A 23757-nucleotide genomic window follows, 5' to 3' on the forward strand; every position below is an offset into this window, starting at 1 on the left:
ACATTACATTTCTGAAAGTGCTTTTGTATTCTTGTGAATAAGAAAATATGGCCGGCACGTTATGTAGCTCTGCAGGGCCTGCAGCTACATAACGCTTCAAGATGTTTGCCATGCTGCCCAGAAGAATCTGGATTTATTCTCTCCAGCAAAACTTTACTTCAAATTTTGCTTTCTTCCACACACGCACAAGGTGTTTCATCCTCTTTCTGGTGTGCTTTATAATCTGTTTTTCAGATTACTTGGGGAGGAAACATTTACACACAAGCAAAAATGTTATGCATTCTGCAAATAATACCACAGACCTACTGTGGTGGCTACAAGAAAAACAACTTTGTGGTTTTCAGCAGTATACAAATCCATCCTGCCTTAATACTATATATATATTATTACCACATCAGCATGGCTACAAGTACACTTTTACCACTGCACTGGAAAACCCACTGCGGTTTAGAGTACAATACAAATATAATCGGTTTTATATACATCATGTCCACATCAGGTTTACCACAGAACCAAAAGAAGCCAGTGTGGTTTACAATGCAGTGCAAGCATTTGGATTATATGTCAGCGTTTAACAGCGCTCAGGATAAATTTAGCGTCATTAACAGTGTGTGCAAGTGCTTGTTTATGTGTCTGTATCCACACAGTGGATATTTTGTTATTTTTTCTGACAGCGTGTTACAGACTGTTGGGGAGTGTTCACTTTCTCTCTTCTCTTTTATCTTACATCGGTATAACGCAAAAATAATGCCTTAACAGCCTGACAAATCAGTCATCATTGTAGTTTTTGTCAATGCATAAATCTTTTGCTAGCACTTTTTAAAAACTACACACTATAAAGCATTAGTTAAGCATTAGTAAATAAGGAATTCATAATTTATAAACCATTGTTCATACATTAATTCACATTAGTAAGCCATTCATAAACAGTTATAAATGTTTTATTCTTGTCTACACACTATGAAGCAGTTGAGTATTAGTACATAAATGTCTCAACAATTTACAAATGAAATTTAAAGGCAATAGATGTTCTCTAAACATTTGTTAATAAAGTATTTCATGATTAATTCCGGTAGTTACAAAGCATTTACTAGTTGTTAATAAGTACTTTGTGTGAGCTCATCTGAAGTGAAGACTATATAACTTACAAAGCATTTACAAATGATATTGTAACACTCAAGAATCAGTTTTCTTCTGAACAGAAAAAGGAAACGGACACAACACAAAGGGATCCAGAACATATTATTTATTACATAATGCCTTTCACCCATTCATTCACAAAATAACAACAACACGAGAGACTATTGCTGCATAAACTGTACAAATGTTGATATAAAATGAACCATCTACAACCCAACCCGTTCTCACTCCCAAGTCGTCACATATGGACCAATGGCCCCTTGTTGTCACTTTATAACACACTTGGGAGCCCCTTAGCATCATAGTTCAACATACTGGGGAAAGCCCTGTGGCATAGTTTTTGAATGCTTAAGGCAGGTCTAGAATATTTAACACTAGTGTAGCACTTTAGCTAACTTACCAACCTAGGTTCAGAGGAGTAGTGTTGGAGTAAGAAATAAACTGTGTGATTAGAGAACACTGGGCAGGTTTATTACAGCACCTTTAACACTCTCAGTGCACCAACCATGTTTGAAACAATCCCCAGAATAAGAAGAGCTCTTTCATAAAAAATACAATTTTAAAAAGTGTCCGGTGTCTTTCAGTTATTTGTATCTCTACCTGGGCAGGGTCATGAACGTGTGGTGGATCTTTCTTATCTGCCAGTGTTCTGTAATCTGATGTGTCAGTCCTGTTGAATGGGACCCGAAGCAGCTGGGTGCATCATCTCTGGGACTCGCTCGCCATCTGCATCCAGCGAAGAGTTGACCTCTAAGCTACAATCCAGGGTCTCAAAAACCAGAATAAATCAGATAAATCATCACAGTCAATGTTCTTCAAATAAGATCTCATCCCATTTGTCAAAACTCAATATCATCACCCTGTTGTCCAGGGACTCTTCTTAAGTTTTACATTGTTATAACGTTACCAAAGATTTATAACTTTACCAGGTAGCATTTAAGCAAGACATCACTACTACGACTTAATTAAATTTCTCCATCTCGTATTTTTTCAAAAAATACTGAACAAAGTTTACACAGTTTAGTCAAGGAAATTATCTTTAACATGTATTATCATAAATACTGTAAATAAAAATACCTCTGAAGGTACTACATGTGCTTACACATCCAAAAGTACCTCCAGAGATTAGTCTGAAACCACGACACAACAAAATACTGTTGAACAGTTCACGACATCGTGTTCACAACATCCTCCGACTGCTTTTAACCTACAGTAATATGGTTTTAACCCGCCCATTTAACCTGCATCACGCTGCACTTTTGGCTCTCTCCTGAAGGTTACAAACTTTACTCACCAGAGTTTCCGGGGGGGGGGGACTCCTTCGGCAAATGACGGCATTCAAAAATCCCGAGTGATGGTGTCTTTACACTTAAGACCCGCTTCTGGGCTCGTGTGATCTCGTTTTTCCAAGTGCGTATTCGCCCGCTTCTCTCTGTTCTTCCACGGTGCGGTCTGGCGCTAAAGTGAGCTAAGCTAACCATAGGCGCATAGGCTGTATATGGTTTTTCATTGGAATAACACTTTTTATGAAATACAATCATTAAGCACATCATTGATGAGCTGGTAGTGATAGATGATCTGTCTTAGAGAAACTGTACCAGGCCTATAACGTTGAGGCTTTTACCCAGTAACGTTAGCTGGGGCATCTTTCAGGTAGTCTCAGTAGCATCCTTTGGGCTTTGCCACTGATAGATTTACGTGTTATGCTGAGATTGTTCATATTCTTTCTCGGGAAAGTATCAAAAAACAGGCAGTTAACCTATGTCATAATTTTTTTTAAACTTTCCAAATGATCTTATGAACCATTAACAACTCATATATAAATGGTTTGTCATTAAAATACTTAATTTATAAATAGTGAACCGATCATGTATAAAGTAAGAAAATACAATTATTAAGCACATTATAGATGAGCTTATTAATAAAGAATAAACCATTTATAACTGTTTATGAATGACTTACTAATGTGTATTAAAGTATGAACAATGCTTTATAAATGATGAATTCCGTATTTACTAATGCTTAACTAATGCTTTATAGTGTGTAGTTATTATAAAGTGCTACCAATCTTTTAAATGTTTATGCATGCCATAAGTGTGTGTATTCGTTTATGCTTAACGTCTCTGCTCATTTGATGTACTTCTGACAGCAGTAATAGCTTGTTGCTCTACCAAATGCCATAAAATCAGACTGCAATTCTTTCTAACTCATCAGCAGCTGTTTAAACGGAGCAGACGAGATTTGAAATGTTTCCTCTTAGAGACAGTGCCTATCATTTGATGCCTCTTGCTACAGTATGTTGTGGACATGTTTCTGACAGGGCCCTTTTGTAGGCATTATCAAAATGGCTGGCAGCCACACACTCAGCTAACACGATAGCATGCTAACAGTCTTGCTGCGTCTCCTCCAGCAGGGAAATTGAAATGCCCATCACAAATGTCAGATAAGATGAGAGTGGGAATTTATTCTGTTTTTTAATTTGAATGTGTTGCTTTTTTTTCTAAAAGCATGCACGTCAACATTTTTCTGTGTTCCTGTCTTCTCTCTCAGGTTTGAGTGTGGGGAATATGTTCTATGTGTTTTCTGATGAGGGCATCACTGTTCTTCAGCCCAGTGAATGTGAGATACGGAGGCACATGAAGCGGACAGAGAGGATTGTTGCTACCTATGTAAGTGCATGTTATGTAATGTAATTTTTTTGCTATCAATATTTAATGCTGCAATAGATTCAATCAGATGGGGGGGAAATGGCATTTTGTCCATATGTCACTAAATAGATTTCAGGCTGGCTGCTGAGTTGATGCCTTTTAAAAATTAAGTTATGTGCGAGGCAGAAAGATGTCACTTTGTAAGTTTTCACATTAAGAAAGGGATGCACTCACATAATCATGACACATCAGGTAGACCCCTGAGAGCGCCAGTAATAGGTCTTAATCAGGTTGTTGTACCATAATCCAAACAAGCACTGCAAAGTAGCAGGTGTTGTGTTCATCAACAGGAGGGAGGGGGATTCTAATCTTAAGGTTTTGTTTGTTGTTAAAATACCAATTGTAATAAATCATCAAGCCTTCTGAATCTTCACTATGTATCTATATTATTCTAAATTGAAGAGTTTCACTGTGAAAGGAAGAGGGAAAGGAAATTGCGCCCCAATGAAGGCCATCCTTCCTTCTCTCCCCCTTCCCTTTGTCAGAGTAGGCTCCTCACTAAATGTAATCGGATTACTTGTGTCCATTAGTCAACAGCTCGCGCGAGTAGACTGTATAGAGTCTATACTGCAGACCCTGAGGCTTTTAATCCACTGGAGAACATCCCTCTCCCAGAGCAATGGGCTGTAGATGGTAAAAGTTGCTTGTTCCTCTGAGGGATTTGGGTTTTACAGGACTCTGTAATTGTATTAGAGATCAATACAAACTCAATAAGCCATGTGTTAGCCAGTTCCTGCTGTAAACAGCAGTTTCTCCACTTCAGTGAGGCGGAGAGGAGGTAGAAACACAACGTACGTGTGCATGCATGTGTATGTGTGTGTATTAGTGATGACATACAAGTATACATAGTGTATGTGAAGGAGTGTGTGTATAAATGTCTTGTCAGCAAAGACAGCAGGTTGCAGGGCCTGTCGAGGCGATATGTTACTTGGGTCAGTAGTGGTATATGTTAATGTTGCTACAAGCTGTTGCAAAATCTGATTTTAAACACTGCTTTCTAAGGGAAATGATCATAATGACTATCAATAGCATCAATAATAACAACAGTATTACTGGAATGACACATGCAGTGTTAAAGACATCAGAATGCACCTTTGGTTTGGCTATGTAGTTGAAGTCACTATTGTACACATAGTTGAGTCCTTTTAAAAGGCTTAAAGTGTTTGTCACTACCTTTTATTAGATTAAATTTAGGACTATTTATTCAAATCCAGCACTACTGTCATTTTTATTCTCCTGTTTAATCTGTTGTACTCTTCTAATCTTATTTTTATCATATAATTTATTTTGCTCTTTTTAAATCCTGTTTCTATGTGTCTCTCTTGTGTTCATTCTATCTTGGCTAAATGCCTTTTATGTCTCACAGAAAGCCCTTTGAATTGCCTTGCTGTTGAAAGGTGCTATACAAATAAACCTCAACGTAACAAGAATATTTTTGATATATTTTGATATATATATCTCCCAGTAAGTACTGCATTTAGCAAGACAAGTTTATTTGTCTAGCACATTTCAACAAGGCAATTCAAAGTATATATAAAAATGCATTTAAATACAATTAAATACAAATTAGTCAACTGACAGAAAATTAATCATTAATTGTGATCAATTGGTTTTTTTTTTTATTTATCAAGTTAAAAATGACACATTTATTGGCTTTTATATTCATCTTTGGATTGTTGTTTTGACAAAAACAACTTTATTTTTCACAGTTTTCTGACATTTTATTTACTAAACGATTCATTGTTAATTGAAAAAATTAAGTTAACAGTTGAATCAATAAAAAAAAGTAGTATTTGCAGCTCCAAATCCAATACAAGAAAAACATAATGCTGCAATGATTACAGCAAACATATGTTAATTATGTTAAACAAGAATCTGAAGAACTTTGTTGTTTTTTTTATTACAGTTTGCTTTGCTTTGCAGAATAAATCACTTATCAGAATTTTGTAAATTGATACTATATCATCACAGTACGAGTAAAATGCATCATATTGGTGATCTGTGATACACCAGGAAACCCTGCCAACCTTTCCCTCCTTCTGTTTCTTTCTTCCTCCTCCCATCATCCTCTCTGTTCATCCTAGGAGGAGATGTGCCCTAAAGGTGAGGGGGTGTCACCTCAGCACTGCGTGTGGTCCTCAGCAGTCAACATCAGGGATAAGTACATCTACGTGACCCAGCCCCTCCTGAGCCGACTGCTGGTTGTCGATATTCAAGCGCAGAAGGTGGTGCAGGTGGGTGGAGCAGGCATTGGGCCTGTTGCAACACACCACAGTATAGTCTCAGAACATCTTAGAAATTATTCATGTATGTGTTAGTGACTGATGTTATAAAGCTTCTGTAGAAAACTTTCAAGAAAGTTTCTGCACTCTCAGTAATGTCAATGTGAACTATTACTGAGTCTATACTGCAGACCCTGCAGACTTCAATCTCAAGTTTGAATAAAATATGTCAGTCCGGGAATACTGTTAAATAAAGCTGGCTCATATTAACCAGCACTGACTGATTGATTTTACGGTTCAAAAAGAGGTTATAACAGCTGTCACTTATCAACATTCATTCTGTGAGTACCTTGATGACAGGACAAGATTAAACTTGTCTGTTTGGTTAAAGTGCTCTTTGCAGCCAGTGTCTGTGTTAGGCAAAGCCTCCACTCTGCAACACCACCACTACAACCGCGAGTGTTTCTATAGTCCCAACAAATCCAAGAGAGTGATAAGTCTTCTCTCAGTTGATTACTTCAGTGGTCTTATTCTTCATTTTAAACTTTCATTCATCTTCTACCAATAATTAAAGCATAGAAATGTCAGATTTTTGAATTAGGACATTCAGTGTTTGGATGAAGTAGCTCATAAAAAATCAAAAGTTCAAATAGTCTACAGCTGTTATTTCAATGTGTCAGATACATATTTAATCAACAATTGAATAAATCTTAGCATCAGAACTCGAGTGAACAATTGACTAACTACATTATTTTATTAGATTACTGGTTAGCTCTGGTCACAACTGATACATCCAATGTAGTGTTACAGTGTGGAAGCTGGTCCTGGATGCTACTATATCAGATTCATGGTAATGTTAGTGGCTCTGTCCTGCTCTTTATTAGAATTTAGGAAATTTACTCTTGCAGCTCCAGCCAAACTCTTATATCCGAGATAGCACTGTGTTTACACATTGGGTAGTCTTTCGTCCTCAGTCTTTCCAAAAAAACAGACTGTTTTAAAATACCAACAGTAAAGCATGAATCTAACAAGTTTGTTTTGTTATAGCAAGCATCTAAACAGGCTTAGAACCCAAGAACAGCCTGATATTACCTTTTTTCCCCACTGAACTCTTCTGAAGTAGTAGGAACTGAACTAGCTCTACGCGAATAGTATCAACAGTAACTACAGGGGGTGAGATGAAATCCTTGCTATATTGCTGTATAGTTGATATACATCCTTACATCCAATGTGTGGCTACATATAAAACGGCATGACCAACTTGAGGTGCATTCAATTCAACTCGCCACACTATTGAACTGCCACCAATGTAAGAAGACCACATGTAAGGCCAAATAAATCAAATGCAGCTCAAGTGCTTGAAACAATATGGTACCCAGGTGGGTGCTGCCTGCCTCACCATTCATCTTGCCTTTAACGGCTGTTTAGAGACTGAATCCCTCAGGGGTTCTTCCCAGGGTCAACATCATTTATACTGAGGTACAGGATGAGAGGAAATAGGCCTAACCCAAGGAGAAGGAGGCGGGAGGGAAGTGAGAAAGTAGAGATTCAGCTAACTGTCCAGGTAGCAGGGCAGAAATGTCATTTTAAACCAGTTTTGTTTTAAAAAAGACAACATGCTGAGATATTTGCTCCACCGGTTTTAATTAAAACCAGACTAAATACAAAAAATGAATGAATTGTTGTAATGCATCTTTTTTTCAGTCAAAAATACAATGCTATGAAAAAGAAAAGAATGTGAGGTTATACTGAAAAGAAAAACAGAGGTGTGTTCTGGCAAATAAGATGGTCCCACAACATTTAAAGTTCATGTCATGGCCTTTGGCGTATTGCAGTCCACCAACTGTCCCTTTTTCTCTCTTCCTCCATCCAACATTGTAAAACTGCTTTCCTCCCCCTGATCATCCCTCTCTTTCCTCTCCCCGTCTGTCTTTCCTGAAGACCCTCCCTGGACCTCTGGGTGCAGGAGGTTAATGCATCCTCCCATATTTCTTTTCTTCTCATTCTCTGTTATCTCTAAGCTCTTTTTTATACGAAGCACATCGGTAGTTTCCTTTCAACAATGGCCTTTAGAACAAGAGAGAAGTTGGAAGACTACAATGAATGCACTTTCACCACTGACACTGAAGGAACGCATGATGAAAAAGCTTTTTTTTTTTAAATAAACAAAAATACACTCGTCTTTAAGCACAAACTTACATTGCAACAAAGATGAGTGCTATCCCTGTTAGAGCCTGTTGGAACTACTCCATGAAATACAAATTTAGGTGTAAAACACAATAGATTTTTTAATAAATAATAATAAATAGCAGTCCTATATAGAGAAAAGCAAGAATTTACAATAGGTTGAAGCAGAAATTGAGATCCTAGAGAAGCAGAGACTGCTCTGACATTTAGTTTCGGGTCCTCTATCAACACATGCTTTTGCTCACTATTGTTAAAAGTTGTCCTGTGCACCTTTAAAAATTCTTCATACTTTTCCAAAACCTTCAGTTTTCCAGCAGACACTAGATGAAGGCTGTGAACATGTGCGCTAAGAAAGGCTTTCATAGTTTTTCATGCTGTTGCACGCAAAGAAAATAGCGCCTTGGTTATCTTTAATTATTTTTTTTTTCACAAAAGGATATAACCTTGACTCTGATGTGTCAGACCTGTGCCAGCTAAGCCTCCCACTAGGTATGAAAACAAACGACACATCGGCTAATTAAAAATAAAGCCAGATGGCAAAGACCTCTGGTTATGTAGTCGCTTTAACTTTCTATGGTGGTTTCTTTTGTGTTGCAGTAAATGCGAGGTGGCCTGCAGTTGTCATAAGGTTTTTGTTGCTTTTTCTTTTCTTTGAACTTTCTTGATGGACGAAATTGGTAATGTGTGTCATCCATGTGTATTTTTACTTTTTGGTCATGAATGCTTTCATTGCTGTGAGGTTTCTGTTCTTGGATTTTCTGTTGACTTTCTGCAGCAGTGGCTCTCTATCAGTTCACCTATGGTGAAAGTAACTAAAGAAGGCTGAACAAGTCGTAACAAATACGAAATGCTGATTGAATCAATGTATCTGATACATTGAAAGAACAGCAGCACACTGACTCACCTAGATCATTTCTTTAGATGAGAGTTGCCACTCTGTTCTTGTTAACCATTTGAATCTTGGCTTGCTCAGTTTTTCTGGCTTTATCTTTATCGTGCTTTGTGCTTTTGTACAGTTTCCATGATGTTTTAGGGGATGTCAGCAGGAATTATAATGCAGTTACGCTGTGTGCAACAACTTGTACCCTGTGTTTTTAGCCTGTATTTATTTACATTTTGTCAATTCGGAAACATTAAAAGTATGCTGCATTAGTTATTTGCAGTTCTGGAGTTATAAGGAGACGTTTTTTCTTTTCTGAATTTATTTGCAATGGATTGTGTCGCTCTGTCTCAAAGGGGCAAAGTCCTCTAATGGTCGTAAAGTGGTGTTACAGAAAGACGTGTTTTTTCCTTCACAAATGGTCTTTGGTTTAGTACGCCTGCTTGCAAAGAGCCCATTAACCAGACAACAGCCAAAATTTATACTTAAGCCTCTACAGATCACTTAGCTACAGCTGATATAATCTGCCATAGATAATGTTTGTCATTTAAACGGGTGATAAGTGAGAATCAACACCTGAAATGTTTTCCAATTTTGTTTTCCACATTGATCTTTGATAATAAAAGCAGTGAGGAGAGGGGGCAAAAGGTTTGATAACAGATTCATGTGCATCAGAGCTTGCAAAATAGGGTATTTTACCAACCAGCGCTTATTTGCTTGCCAAACTTGTGGTCGATTAACGTAATCATTTACGCCCCGCTGGCTGCCATCAGGTTAATTTTTACCGTTGGCTGCAAACTGGTTACAGGTTTATTGTTAAAAACTGTTAATGTAATGTTACAGATTTATTTTGTTATAACGTTACACTGGTTTGAGAGTCTGGGGTGTGTGTTGACTAACAGTAGTTTATAAGCTGTTATAAGTTGTAGACTCATTGTACATTAGGCTACATGGTTGTGCTGTGTGAAAAACAGGTTACAGGTTTATTAACATATTTATTAACATTACAATGGTTTGAGAGTCTGCGGAGTGTGTTGACTTACAGTAGTGAATAAGCTGTCATTAATTGCATTGCACATTACATGGTTGTGCTCTATAAATGAAAAACAGGTTACAGTTCTTTATAGGTATGCAGTCTTATAAGCAGCCTGGATTAAACACAGCAGGTGATATAACATTCATTATAACCACTTGAGACTTGACTTGGACTTGTGAGCATCTCTGCTAGCTGCAAACAGCAAATGTCAAAACTTTAACAAACCCAAAAGGTTGCTCATATTGTCTTATATCAATATAATACCCAACATTAATTTGTAAAAACAGGTTTGTTAATTCCAACTTAAATTGAACAATAACAGCGACTGTTAGATGTGGACATGAAATCCAGTCCAATGCCTCACTGTCTGCTGCAGTGTGGCTTGACCTTCGCTTTGCCTCTGCTCCCATTATTTAGGAAGCGAAACACACGCAAAGGCAAATTCACATGTACATTCACACATGCTGAGTTGGCACTTGGCTGACCAGTGCAGAGCAGAAGGCTGGACCTCCCATTACTGAACACAGAGCTTCTTGTCTCGCTCCACTGGTGAGGGTGTCAGCAGCTCCCTGTCCACCCAGCTAGAAGCAGGGTAATGGATTGTATTATACTTTGTTGTTGACATTGCAGCAGACCTGAGGGTTGAGAACACCCCACCCCCACATCCCTCTCTTTTTCCTGTCTCTCTGTTCTCTCATTTCCTTCCTGGCTTTCACTTATTCTCTATTCTTTCTGTATTACCTGATGTGTGTTAGATATCCTCACTAGACCCTCTCCAGCAGAACACGGTAGAAGTGCACATGCTGTAACTTACTCCTTCACTGGCATTTACACCTGCTTAGTACAAGATGTGATAACAGCTTACACTTGAGAATGTAAACCTATTATTATTTTTATTGTTATGGAAAAGCAAGGTGATTTATTTAATTTTTTCTCGTTTCAAATAACTGTTACATAAAATAGATCACACCTCATCCTAATTAGGTCATCCTCACAGGTAGTATTATACAGGGGAAAAACTACAGCTACAATTTTATATTTGAAGAGAGGAGGAGTGAGTTTAGTGACCAAAAAAGTTGTGGGAAACGAATTTAAGGTAATTTTTTGATGTTGAATTTTTTTGTGTTGAAAGTAAACAGAAAATTATTTTGTTAACTTTAGATCAGTAAATTGAATTGAAAGATCTTCGCGAGTTCTTTTTCTTTTATTGGTGAGTTGCCAATCTCCTCCAAAAACAACAGTCACAAGTATAAAACAAGAAAGGAGTCTGTTTAAACAAGTCACTTAACTACACTAAAAGAAGCAAACAGAGGAAAAGAGCCGACCAAACCTGAAGTAGCCGCAACTGCTTAAGGTTTACCTTTATGGTGTCACATTATTGTTTTAAATGTCGCCCACATCAGACTCCAGTGTGAACTAGCCACGGCCTGAAAGTGAAACACATGCTCAAAAAAATAATACGAAGTCACACGCAGCACACTGTCGTACAGAAGTAAACACTCTCTCTGTTAATACTCGTTGCCTCTATTGGTTAGGGTTGGTTAATGTTAGGGTGGGGTTAGGGTCAAAGGCAGAGTAGGGGGCAGGACTCATCGCAAAGCTGGTGTCCATTAAATGAGAGTTGTCGAAACTCTGGCAGGGTTCTGCGTCACATGTATGCTAGTTGTCCAGGTGGAACCAGCAGAAAGAGAAAGTTGTAGCACTTGTATGTGCTGTACACTGCCAGAAACAGTAATGAAGACAATGAAAAGTAGACTCCTGAGTGATGTCAGAATCGCCAAATCCGAACTAGAAAAGATCAGATTCCATGTGACTTGGGCTGTTCACACTGTTATGATCTGAATAACATGAGCAAAAAAATCTCAAATATATCTTTGGCATCTCCATTATGCAGCTGCTTGTTTTTTCATCGGCCAATATATCCGCCAGTAACTAAGTAACTAATACAGTACACAATATCTGTGATGATTTATCAGCCAAATATATGAGTCTCTTACATTATTGTTAATGTTTATCATTGATCAGGTTATATGTTTTTGCTGTGTGGTTTTTGTTCTTGCCAGTATGCCTTCAATATTTTAATGATCGCTCACTCAGTGTAACGTGTGAGTAATGGACATGTTTTTCTTCAGCACCATGGACAGAGCTTTAATTTTGTTCAGCTCAAGAACAATTAATTTAAACTTCTTCCCACTCTCTCTGTCTTCTAGGCAGTAGCAACAGATCCTTTTCCAGTTAAGATGCTCTATGACAAGTCACATGACCAGGTCTGGGTCCTAACATGGGGGGATATGGACAGAACACATCCAACACTTCAGGTAAGCGCGCGCGTGTGTCTCATGCTAAAAAGGTAATAGTTTACTTTTGCTGTAGTTCTTTGCAGTGTTTTCTTTACAAAGACAAGCCAAATAGCTGCACTAGACAGCTAAATAGCATCAAGAGATAAGTGGATATTGAACTGAGTGCTTACTTGTTACTGTTTAGGAGACACTTCCCACTATCAGACACTAAAATCTCATTTTGGAAAACTGAATGAATCTCTATTGCAGCCTAATTTTTAAATCAGGCTGATTATTTACAACAAATCCAGCCTAGCTTAGCTTTAAAAGTGCAAAATACCCCCTCTTTATTATTGTCTTCTTTCTACGCCACCCTACGTCAGCATTTGCTATGTGTGTATCTGTGAACTCTGATGAGCGATTATCTTCCTGGAAGAATATAATCTATATAAGCTGTAGAAAGTTCACCAAGCGAGGGAAAACGGTGCGTCATAACTAATTGAGCTCCATTGCATACCTGTGTCCCTGTTTATGTGATAAGTATTTACGTGACAACATCTAATCTATGTATGTTTTAGAGCATTTACCCAGCCAGCAAAACAGCAATTCACAGCTGCGGTGCTGTCGGCTTGTGCCTTGCGTCCCTTTGGACCACTGGTGTTGGAGGCTTCACAAATGAGAAATGATCACAGGTGTGGTTGTATTTTATCCACCTCGGGGGATTGGGTGAGGCGAGGGAAGAGAGAGGAGGATGCAGGGACGGGGAGGTGGAGAGGAGGGGAAAGGGAACAGAGCTCATGCCTGTGGGAGAGGTATGATGCTGTTTTTATAGGACCACTATTTGTGTGTGTGTGTTTGCTTGTGCAACAGTGGAGGACACTGCCACAAGTAAAGCTACCCAGGGATCCCATTGTAATCTCTGTAATAGACACAAACATGTTTATTGTTCTGCTTTGTCCCATTGGAGGGAAGGATCCTATTATAATCATGTGAGGTGTTGTGTTCGCTGCTCGGTGCTGTGTCTATTCATTATGGGGATTGCAGAGGGATGATACACTCTCATTTATGATTCTTCAGAGGATCTTTGGAGGGAGATGACTCATTCCATATTCAGTAAATCACTCGAATGCTTAGATAAATTTCTTTTTCTTTAGTTTCAACCACTAGTGCTTTCAAATACATTTTTAATAGTTAATCAGTGGTTGTGGAGCTGTTAATGCTACTGCAGTTGTTTGTCAAATGGTCCTATAAATAACGAGTTGTAATGTTGCCTTTTGAACTATTATTTTTACATTTATTTAGAGAAACTTTAACTGTAGTGTTAGATTGTTTTGGATCTAAAGGTGCAACTATGGTCTGGCAACAAAAGTAGTGAAAGGACCACCTGTTTGTGTGGGTTTTAACAGATAAATACTGATTTACAATCTGCATTGCCAAGTAGACTGTGTGCATACATTTCCCTGTTCTTCATTTTTACACCTTTTCTTCATGGAGTCCAGGTTTACTAGCAGGGGGTCTGTGTCTGTGTAGTTGTCTCAGTTATGGAGGACACTCGTGGTGTTTATGTTGGAGTTGTTTTTAAACTTCTATCCGAGGTTATAGTCTTAAATGAAGCAGAACATTTCATGAAAAGATGTTTTTCATCACACACAAAACAATTTTCTCCTCATATAATTTGAAACAATTACAGTACAGAAAGCAGCTTTGCATAACATTTCTCTCTTTTCTGGCTGCCTGTAGAAAACACATTTTTGTTTTTCCTTTTATTCATTTGCCTTCTTCCTGCAGTCATTCAGGAGTAATGAATAATTAGAGAGCAGGGCATGAATCACTCAAAAACGCAATTGCAGGGAAACTGCATAATGGATTGGAGTCCACATGGATCACACCACAAATAAATGGTCTGATAATGTCATTATCATTTGGACTGAAAGTAATTGACCTGTTCAGCAGCAGCTTGTCACTACCAGAGGCACTGCTTCGCTTCAGCGGATCATACATGTGTGCAAGTCTGTTTTTGCGCATGTTAACTTGTGTGCTCATCTCGTGTGTGAATGTGTGTAGGTGTGCGTTCAGCTCTGTGTGTGTGTGTGTGGTGTTTTTTAAGCAGTCAAGTTTTAAGATGGCTCAATATCTCTGAGTAAACATCAGAGGGAGTGTGATCGTCAATTCATTAGAGAAGACAAATGGAGGAATCTCTGCCGGGCAGAGAGAGACATGGCCTTTCAGACTGTCAGTCCAGTTTGCAGCTACGTGCCAAGAAGACATTTATCTCACAGGCACTCGTTTTTCTGTGCACACACGGACCATCTGTTTCCTCCCTATTTTCTCTTTATGCCAAATATATTTAAGACTGATTTTCATTAAAAATATTAAATCATCAATTTGTCACAACAGAAAACGATAAGTATTTAATTCAGGCTGGCAAAACTGTCTCCATCCTTTACAGTTATTCTCTTAAATGTCTTCATAAAAGGGTTTCCCGGTTTCCTCGTGTTTAGTTTGTCTCGTCTATTTTATTTCCTAGGCTGTCACTTGTCAGTCTTATCTCTCTTGAGCATGAAGGACAAGTCGTTAAATTATGTGCCCTTTCAAGACACAAGATTTTTAGTTTTCAGTTTATCAATCCCAAATTGTAGTTGTTGCAGGTAGGGCTGGGTGTTATTTAAAATGTTTATAGTGGCAATACAACAGTTATATGGTATCTCACAAACGTGAGTACACCCCTCACATTTTAGTAAATATTTGATTATATCTTGTGACAACACTGAAGAAATGACACTTGGCTTACACTCACTACTTTACATTGTAGCAACGATTTTTTGTCATCAACCCCAAATCTTAGCATCAGATGGGTATGGGTAAGATTAGTGATTTACATGAATATCTGATCCGATATATCGGCAAACATCCATCTCCTTTCTTTCTCTCTTATGCATGCATTTATAAAACGCATCATATATACCTCAGGGAGGAAAACAAAGGCATGGAGAGCACTGATCTTAAGCAACATGCCTCTGAGTCTTCCAGAGAGTCCCATAATGTAATCTGAATTTTTTTAAGCACAACTTCTGTAACCATATATCATGCAGGGTTACACTGAAGTGCCTTGTAAGATTCATTGAATTCCCTAAATGACCCAAATACACTGGAGCATTTGAGGAATTCCATCTCATTTCAATGTACTGTAGTAGTGGAAGTTAAAAAAAGAAGCTACTCAAGGCTTCTGGAGAGTGAATGTTGTTGAAAAGCAAAAGCTACTCAGTCAGAACCAAATCCCCCTCAGGTATTAGGGCAGCCAGCGAGGCAGGGGCAGAGTAAAACTCAATTGGGCCTTGTTGCTGAGTGTGTGGATATGAAATCCAAGTATCAGCGATGACAAAGGGAAGCCAGTGGCATTAAGTTGAGAGCACCTGCAGCCCTGGAGACCACAGCAGCTGCCAAATAATACATGAGCTATACTACATTGAAACTCATTAACTGTCGTCATTGTATTCTGCAACTGTTGTAATGGCTTTTTTTTTTAATGAGGATTCCTTTCATTTCCAGCGAGCAGTGAGAAACCGGCAGATCTATTTTGCAAAAAAATGGATGAGATGGTGAGGAGGATCGGGAAAGAGAGAGAGCTTTTGAGGAGTAGTGTAGCAAAAGTAACAACTCGGCAACTTAAACTGCTATTTTTATTTTCATGCATTTGATAGTTCTGAGGAAGGAGTGAGGAGTCTGGCCCCCCGCTGGGCATCAGGTGGAGGTTCAGCTTTAATTTAGTAGGTGTAGACATCAAAATAGATTTTACACTTAGTTCTTTCCTTTTAAAACAGTATCCTATATACTCTCTGGCAACATTTGCCTAGCTGTCTAAACCTAGAGCCGCTTCAGTGGGCCAAGTTACTATATAAAGTAGTAAAATCAGAAGGGAAAAAGCTGGTTTTACTCTGGAAGGAGGATTACAGGGCAGAAGCTGACTGGTTGCTTCACATGTGTAGGTCCCATAAACCACCTCACTCGTCCTTGGCTGTGACCTGATCACGCAGGCATGCATGATGAAGCGTGTGTCAAGAACAAGGCGTTGCATCAAAAGTGCATACACTTTGCAAACATGCTGATTCAGTGCTGGGTGTGTGACATGAGAGATGGGGCTTTTATTTTGGTATGTGCTTCTAAGACAACCATCACTGCACAAGACGCTTTATCAGAGAACTGAGGTGGGTTCAGCTCATTTACTGTAGATGTTAATCTGTTCCAGGATATATGGGCATGTCACCGGGAAAAGCTGTTAAGAGCTGAGATATGAGTCTTTATTTCATTTGTAGAAACTCGTAGCACTACGAGGAAGTTAAGAGGTCACATGTATTAACGATCACAACAGTAAATCTTTGAGCAGGACACTCGGAGCCCAACTGATACTGGACTTTTTTTTTACATTAACACAAACATTTTTAATGAAGAACCATATAATTTAATAATTGGTACAGTTGAAACACAAACTTGTCAGTGCTCTGTGGTGGACCAACTCTGTAAATGAGATACTGTTTCAAAAAACATTTTATAACATTTCTGCACTGCAATTTCTTGTTACTACAGTGGCTGACTAGGTGAAACACGCAACAGCGGCCAAAAACAATTCCCTAAGGAGAAACGTGTTGCAAATACAGAAAAGCTCAAAAACACACTAAAGCTGGAAGACAACAGAAGTTCTCCAGGCCTCTAAGGGGAGCTCTAAGTGGAACAGCTTGATTTGATACTCCTTAATAATATTGTAAAAGAGATTATATACCTTTTTTATGTTGCCTCTTTACTCCACTTCTCTTCCCGCTTCAAAAGCAAACACGTTGTCTCGTCTGGTGTCTCTCTCGGGTCTCTGCTGTCTGTAAAATGGAAAACTAAGCTGCCTTTATCGTGGCTGCATTTGTATTTAATATTAATGCTGTTCTGTGTCTACAGGTAATTCCACAAGCGAGTGTGGGAGAAGTGCATCATGCCATCCGCACAACTTTCCAGAGGGTCAACGACTTCTTCATTCCTCCGACCAACCTCATCATCACTCACGTGAGGTAAAACGGCGCACACACATTCAGCCACCTATGACCTTAAAACACAGACGACCTCATCGCTCACTCATCACGACTGTCCTTCTAAAGTAAAAGAGAAAAGAGCAAATGAGAATTGTAATGAGGATCTTGATGTGGGTTAATCACTGCCCCCCAACCAAAACTCCATAAAGGCTATTAACCTTTCCTTTCAACTTTGTCGCTTCAGGTTCGCCTTTGTCTTCCTCAAAAATGAACCTGCGGTACACAAGATTGACCTGGAGACCTTCCACCGTGTCAAGACCATCAGCCTGAAGAACTACAGCTGCATACCACTCAGCATGGCCTACACACATCTAAGCGGTTTCTACTTCGTCCAGTGCCAGAGCAAGAGCCACCTGCAAGCCCCGCCCCAGCTCCTGATCGACAGCGTGACGGACGCGGTGATTGGTCCAAACCTGAACATCACAGGGCAGCCTTTTGTGTCACCGGACGGCCGCTACATTGTGACACCTGACCCACAGAGCTCAAAGCTGATAGTACAGACAGTGTCGTTCCAGGGGGAGCTGGGTCTGAACCAGGAACTGGACGAGCCCATTGTTGTCTCTGATCTGGCTTTCCAACCTTCCTTCACAGAGTCCAACCAGAACGTGGTTGTGGCCACCTCAGGCTCAGGCACGGACCTGCTATTTGCCGATCTGTCCTCGGGCCGCACTGAGGTTCTCCGGAGCCTCAAGGAGCCCCTGGCCCCCCAAGCCTGGCCCTGGGGAGGCCCCAACAGAGTGGTGGTCTCCAGCGGGTTGTTTGGACAGTATCTGGTGACGCCGTCAGCCGAGTCCCTCTTTGTCCTGAACGGCAAACAGAGAACACCGCATTGCGAGGTGTCAGACATCAAGAGAGGGAACACAGTTGTCTGGGTCGGTGAGGTATGAGTAAAAAAGAAAAAAAGAAAGCAGAAGACGTAGAATTAGGGACAGACGTAAATGAAAAAAAGGAAAGATCAGGCCAAATTACCTATAATAAAGATTTATGTGAACATAAGTTGTGGACTCAACCCTGGGACTGAGCAAGAGGGAAACACACCTGGGTTTATTGTAACAAAAGTACACTTAAAAATAGAGTAATTGAGAAAACATTGAGAAACCCTGTTGTGATATTTCTATTGGGAGAAAGTGTCAATGCCATTCAGTGCAACAGTGATCTATGTGCACTTAACTATACAGAATTGTACATTATTGCACTTCCTTCCATGTTATCACAGCAAATAGGTACCTGAAGAGGGGTTATTAATGAACTATGAACTATGCACAATGCTCACTTTTTTTAGAGTAAAAAGCTTTCCGATTTTGTTTAACTCAACAATGTTTGTCGTTTTCACCAGTGCTGCATATAATCACCACAAACTGTCCGTCTGTCCTGTCTGCCTTTAGTGTATGTGTGTTCTGAGTCGTTTTAAAAGCTACCATCTGTTTATTCGCCTTTGTCATGGTATTGTACTGTATCCTCCCTCTGAAAGCTTTCATTATCCTCATACCGGCAGAGGTTGGCTTTATGCACATGTGTAATACCCTCTATTTACATTGTCTATCCAAAGAGCCCGATTGGTCCATTAGCCGTCGACAATGGATGGTTTCGCTCGCAGGGGAAAGCCTAACCAGTAAAGAGCAGTACATCTTGTGGTCTCTTGCAATGGTATAATCTATCCCCCACTGTCTCTCACATTTGTTCTGTACCTGTAGCACAACTCTGTGCTGTGGAGCCTGAAAATGCCACTTAGCAGATTCCCTCAGGGTAATGACTCCGGTTTACGCTGACCCACATGCTGAGGACTTGTGGCATCAACTAAACTATCTGACTGGCTGTGAGCATTTGTACATCCTTCCAGAGAGCTGTGCATCAGGATCAAACTCCAAGACTGTAGTCGCCATGTGGTAATTATTCAGCTTTACTTATAGGACTGTAACATAAAGACAAAATATTTTAGTTTCTGTCTAGTTAACAACAAAACCATTTGCGCAGGAAAAAATATGCTGCATCTCAACACCTAGCAGCCTGTTTAAAAAGTAGAGATACATTTTACAGACATTAGCAATGCATACTGTTTCCAGGAATACTTAGATTGTTAACTTACTAGAATAACAATAATTATACAGGTTTGTTTGTCATTATGAAAGAATGCATTCCTACTTTTGAAAAACCAGGTATTTATCTGTCCCAAGGCAGAAACTGAATAAACACCAGCAACTCTTTGTCTGTCAAAATAATCGATATTATATATATATATTTTCTCCCTGTGGTTGAGCTGCATCATCTTCTGTGTAATTTGCTTTATCCATTTGCACTCATCATTATAATGACGATCCATTAGCAGCAAGACTCTCTGCAGATGTAATGATGTTATCAGAAATTACTAGAAACATAGCGTCTCTTAAACATTCCTGCCTCTTGACAGTAGTGCCAAGGTCTATGCATGAATGTTTAGCTCGAGCAACACACTTGATGGCTCTTAGATATTGAGCTAAAGTGGGTGCCAGTCTTGGGCTAATAGCTTTGTCTTTCTTTTTTCCTCGCTTTATGCCTCCCAGCCTCAAACTACAGCAAAAAAATAAATGTCCTTTTAATATTTAGCTGTCAATACCTTACTCTCATTCTAAAAAAATAATCAGGAGCTACTAATCTTTTCTAAGCTGTTTGACATTGCCTGGTTGAGAAACTAACAACTTTCAGTATTGTATTTCTACAAGCTAGTTTATACAAATAGTCAGCCTGTCTAAAAATATTTCTAATTGAGCTTTTCTAGCCAGCACAAAACAGCTAAAAAGAAACAAACTGTACAGTATCAAGACATATTCTAAAACAAAGGCAAATAGCTTTTAATTGAAATCATCTAAAAACAGTGACAATAGAAACAGAAGCACTTAATGTTCAATCACGCATGGAGAGAAAATATTTTCTCGTGCTGAAATGCGATTGGAAGCTCCCTTGTACATACAGTATGTAATCACTGCACAAATACTCACAGCCTTTAGGATTTTGTAGTTGTTGAACTTTTTTATTTTTTTCCCACCCAAACAAAAGTCTATCGGAGTCCTGTAAGAGAAGTTTACCACTGTAAATTCAGCGGGGGTCTTGTGACTGGAGTATATATCTGCTCGTGTGTTGTTGTGTTTTGGATTTTTTTTTTTGGTCCTCCCAGAAACAAAACAGCAGCCCAAATTAAATATAAATCATCTTCTCCTAATACGTAGTTGTGCCTGTAACTCCCCAATGCAATGTGTAGGGTAGAAACCCAGCTGTGTAAGAAAAGAAAAAAAGTGAACACAGGAGTGAAGCAGATTTGTCGTTCTTGTTTGTGATTCAATCCAGTCTGGATCGATGAAAGCTTGAAGTTTTGATGAACTTTTTAAAGGCAATGAATTAATGATAATGTTTCCTAGACCACTGTTGCACTGAGAGAAATATAATTCCCTGACATACATTTACAAAAGAGAGAGTTGTTAAATTGGTAGCCCAATTTTCTCACTGTATCAATGGAAAAAAAAAATGTTAAATGTTAAAAAATATAACAAAATATCTGGCTCTGATGCTTCTTAAAGTCACTTTCCCATCCAAAGTCACTCCCCAACGGCTCTAAATTAGTAATCTATCCAAGACATGCATGTAATGAGAATAGATCTTCGACATGATTATCATTGACCTCTCAGTGATCTCTCACAGTCACATACGGTTTACAGACGCTTGTGAAAAAGTCACTTTTCTGCCCTCATTGTCACGTCTGTCAGCTTATCTCTTAAGGTCGATTCAGCAGTATGACATCGCTACTAGAGCCAAGGAGAGCAAGAACAAAGAGACTGCACCTGCGCTTGCTGATATAACTACATTATTGGCTAGCTTATGTTGTTTGTTTGGATCTACCTTCAGTGTCACATGACTATTTCTGTACCTCTCCTCCTTTAACCCTCGAGTACGGGGCTGCAGAGCTGAACTGCTTGGTGTGATAGACATTGATAGGAACCACTGTTGTAGATAACATTGTTCATGTTTAGAACACGTTCAGACATGACAAAACTGACTGTACAGTTTTCTTTATGCATTTTGTGTGTTCTGGTTTATGAGGGAATTGTTTTGTAAGAAAAAAATCGAATTAAATATATTGTAAAAATCAGTCGTCTGGCAGTGTCTTGTTTTCAATATCGATCAGTCTGTGAATTACTTTCCTGATTGTTTAGTATTTAAATTTCAAAAAATAGATTACAAATTATCAGACCCAAACTCAAACAATACTTCTATTCACTGCTATGAGAAAAAAGAAAAGCAGGACATCCTCACATTTGAGAAGCTGAATAATAAAATATTTGGCATTTTTGCATGAAATACTGAAATAAATAAATTAAAGTAGTTTTGCAGATGAATTTTCCGTTAATTGACTGATCGATGAATAAGTTAATCTTTTGAACATTAATGCCGAACATCATTCAACAAATAATTCGCATATGAGGATGACATGACAATAGAGTTGAAACAATTAGTCAATTTGTCTTTAATAAAAAATGGCCAACATTTTCTGGTTCCTAAGGTGAGGATTTGCTCTTTTCTTGTTTTTTTATCATTTAAACATTTTGTATTTTTAGGTTTGACACTGTTAGACAAAACAAGAAATTCCAAGATGTCACCTTGGGTTCTGGGAAAGTGTGATGGGCATTTTTCGCCATTTTCTGCCATTTTATAGACGTAGTAAATCAATAATTTTTAGTTGCAGTGGTAATGCTTTATTTCACAGGTCTGTAATCTCTAATCGTTTCCTGGTTAATAACCGCTTCATTTAAACCCAAGTAATAATTCATTAATAATTGAAAACTTTATTCTTCATATGTTGAATTGTGTTTCAAACTTTCATGTTGTTGGATGTTCAGCTGACCTGCTAAATAAAGCGAAAGCCTGCTAGAAGACTGTAGGTTACACTAGCAGTGAAATGCAATTAATTATCTGAATATGTACCAATTGAACATTGTAATAAGTGCCAAATTACATGTGTTTTTAGCCTTTAGAGTATATAACTGGATAATTATTTTGAAAATACAGACCCATGTAATAAAGTGTTACTGGTGCATCCTAAATAAAATAAACCCCCCAAAATTACACACAAGCATTTTCACTTAATTCATCTCCATATTCTGGATTTTATATCTGTTCCACATAGTGTTAAAAATGAGTTATCAATTAGTCAATCAAAAGAAAAATAATCAAACTTTGATAATAGTTTTTCAAGCATAAATACCAAACACTCACTAGTTCAAGATGAGTTGCTGTTGTTCTATATCTAATATGATATTAAACTATATAGCTTTGGATTTTTGGGATTTTCGTCCAAGTTTTGGATTCTTGGATGAAACAATATATTTAAAAGACGTCAAGGTTTTTTTTTTTTCGTTTTTCACTATCTTCTTTCATTTTATAGACCAAACGATTAATTGACAATGAAAATAATCATTAGTTTCAGCTGTCTATTAATATTGCAAAACTACAACATAAAAAATATCACCAGTAGACAACCCACTTGTCTTGCTGTCATCAAAAGTTTGGAAACAGCAGCCTTTCTACTGCTTGGTGAGTACTGAAAAGAAACAAGAAGCACAATCTGACGTGAATGAACAAGTCATTTAATTGCTCCCTGTAGCATTTTAAGATCAATAAATCATACCACATATAGTACATTCCAATAATTCTACACTGTAATACTGTAACTGAATAAAGAGGACCATCAGAAGACTGCATTCATGAACTGGTCACCACCAGGTCAGAAGTTGCCGGAATTCAAGTGGATTTCTTTACAGGCCAAATCAACATGAACATTAAGCTTTCAGAGTCTTCAACAGCAGATGGTGGTAAAAAGAAAAGTGTTCATCCACTTCAGTGAAACATTACAAATGACTTCAGATGACAGGAAGCAACACATCAAAAACACTATTGGGAGATCAAACACTATTAATCATCATCATCTCATCATCATGTCATCGTAATGACATATTACAGAGCAACTGTCAAGTTTCAACAAATTATATAATCTATATTGAACATTTTTCTAAAGTTGAAAAGGTCTCTTGAAATTAGACAATACTGTTGATTAATTGATCACAGTGCAGTATAGGGCTCGCTTCTCCCAGCTTCTCAAATGTAAATATTTTCTGGTTTTCTTGGTGAGTTTGGGTTGTGGACTTCTTGCCATTTTGTAGATTAAAGCAAGAAAATAATCTTTAGTCGCAGCCCTACTTGAA

At 38.4% G+C, this 23757-nt stretch overlaps 1 protein-coding gene across 2 annotated transcripts in view; it reads left to right on the top strand.

Moving 5' to 3' along the window:
- The window catches only part of fstl4 (follistatin-like 4), a 247835-nt gene extending 226188 nt beyond the window's left edge, over positions 1-21647 (top strand). For both annotated transcript variants that reach the window (XM_046038829.1, XM_046038830.1), the window contains 5 exons: positions 3691-3809; positions 5933-6082; positions 12384-12491; positions 17397-17506; positions 17712-21647. In XM_046038829.1, the coding sequence (XP_045894785.1) occupies positions 3691-3809; positions 5933-6082; positions 12384-12491; positions 17397-17506; positions 17712-18414 (1190 nt within the window). In that variant the 3' untranslated portion in view covers positions 18415-21647. The remainder of the gene's footprint in view (positions 1-3690; positions 3810-5932; positions 6083-12383; positions 12492-17396; positions 17507-17711) is intronic.
- The last annotated feature ends 2110 nt before the right edge of the window (positions 21648-23757 follow it).

The sequence above is a fragment of the Micropterus dolomieu genome, linkage group LG23, assembly GCF_021292245.1.
Source record: "Micropterus dolomieu isolate WLL.071019.BEF.003 ecotype Adirondacks linkage group LG23, ASM2129224v1, whole genome shotgun sequence".
Lineage (NCBI taxonomy): Eukaryota > Metazoa > Chordata > Actinopteri > Centrarchiformes > Centrarchidae > Micropterus > Micropterus dolomieu.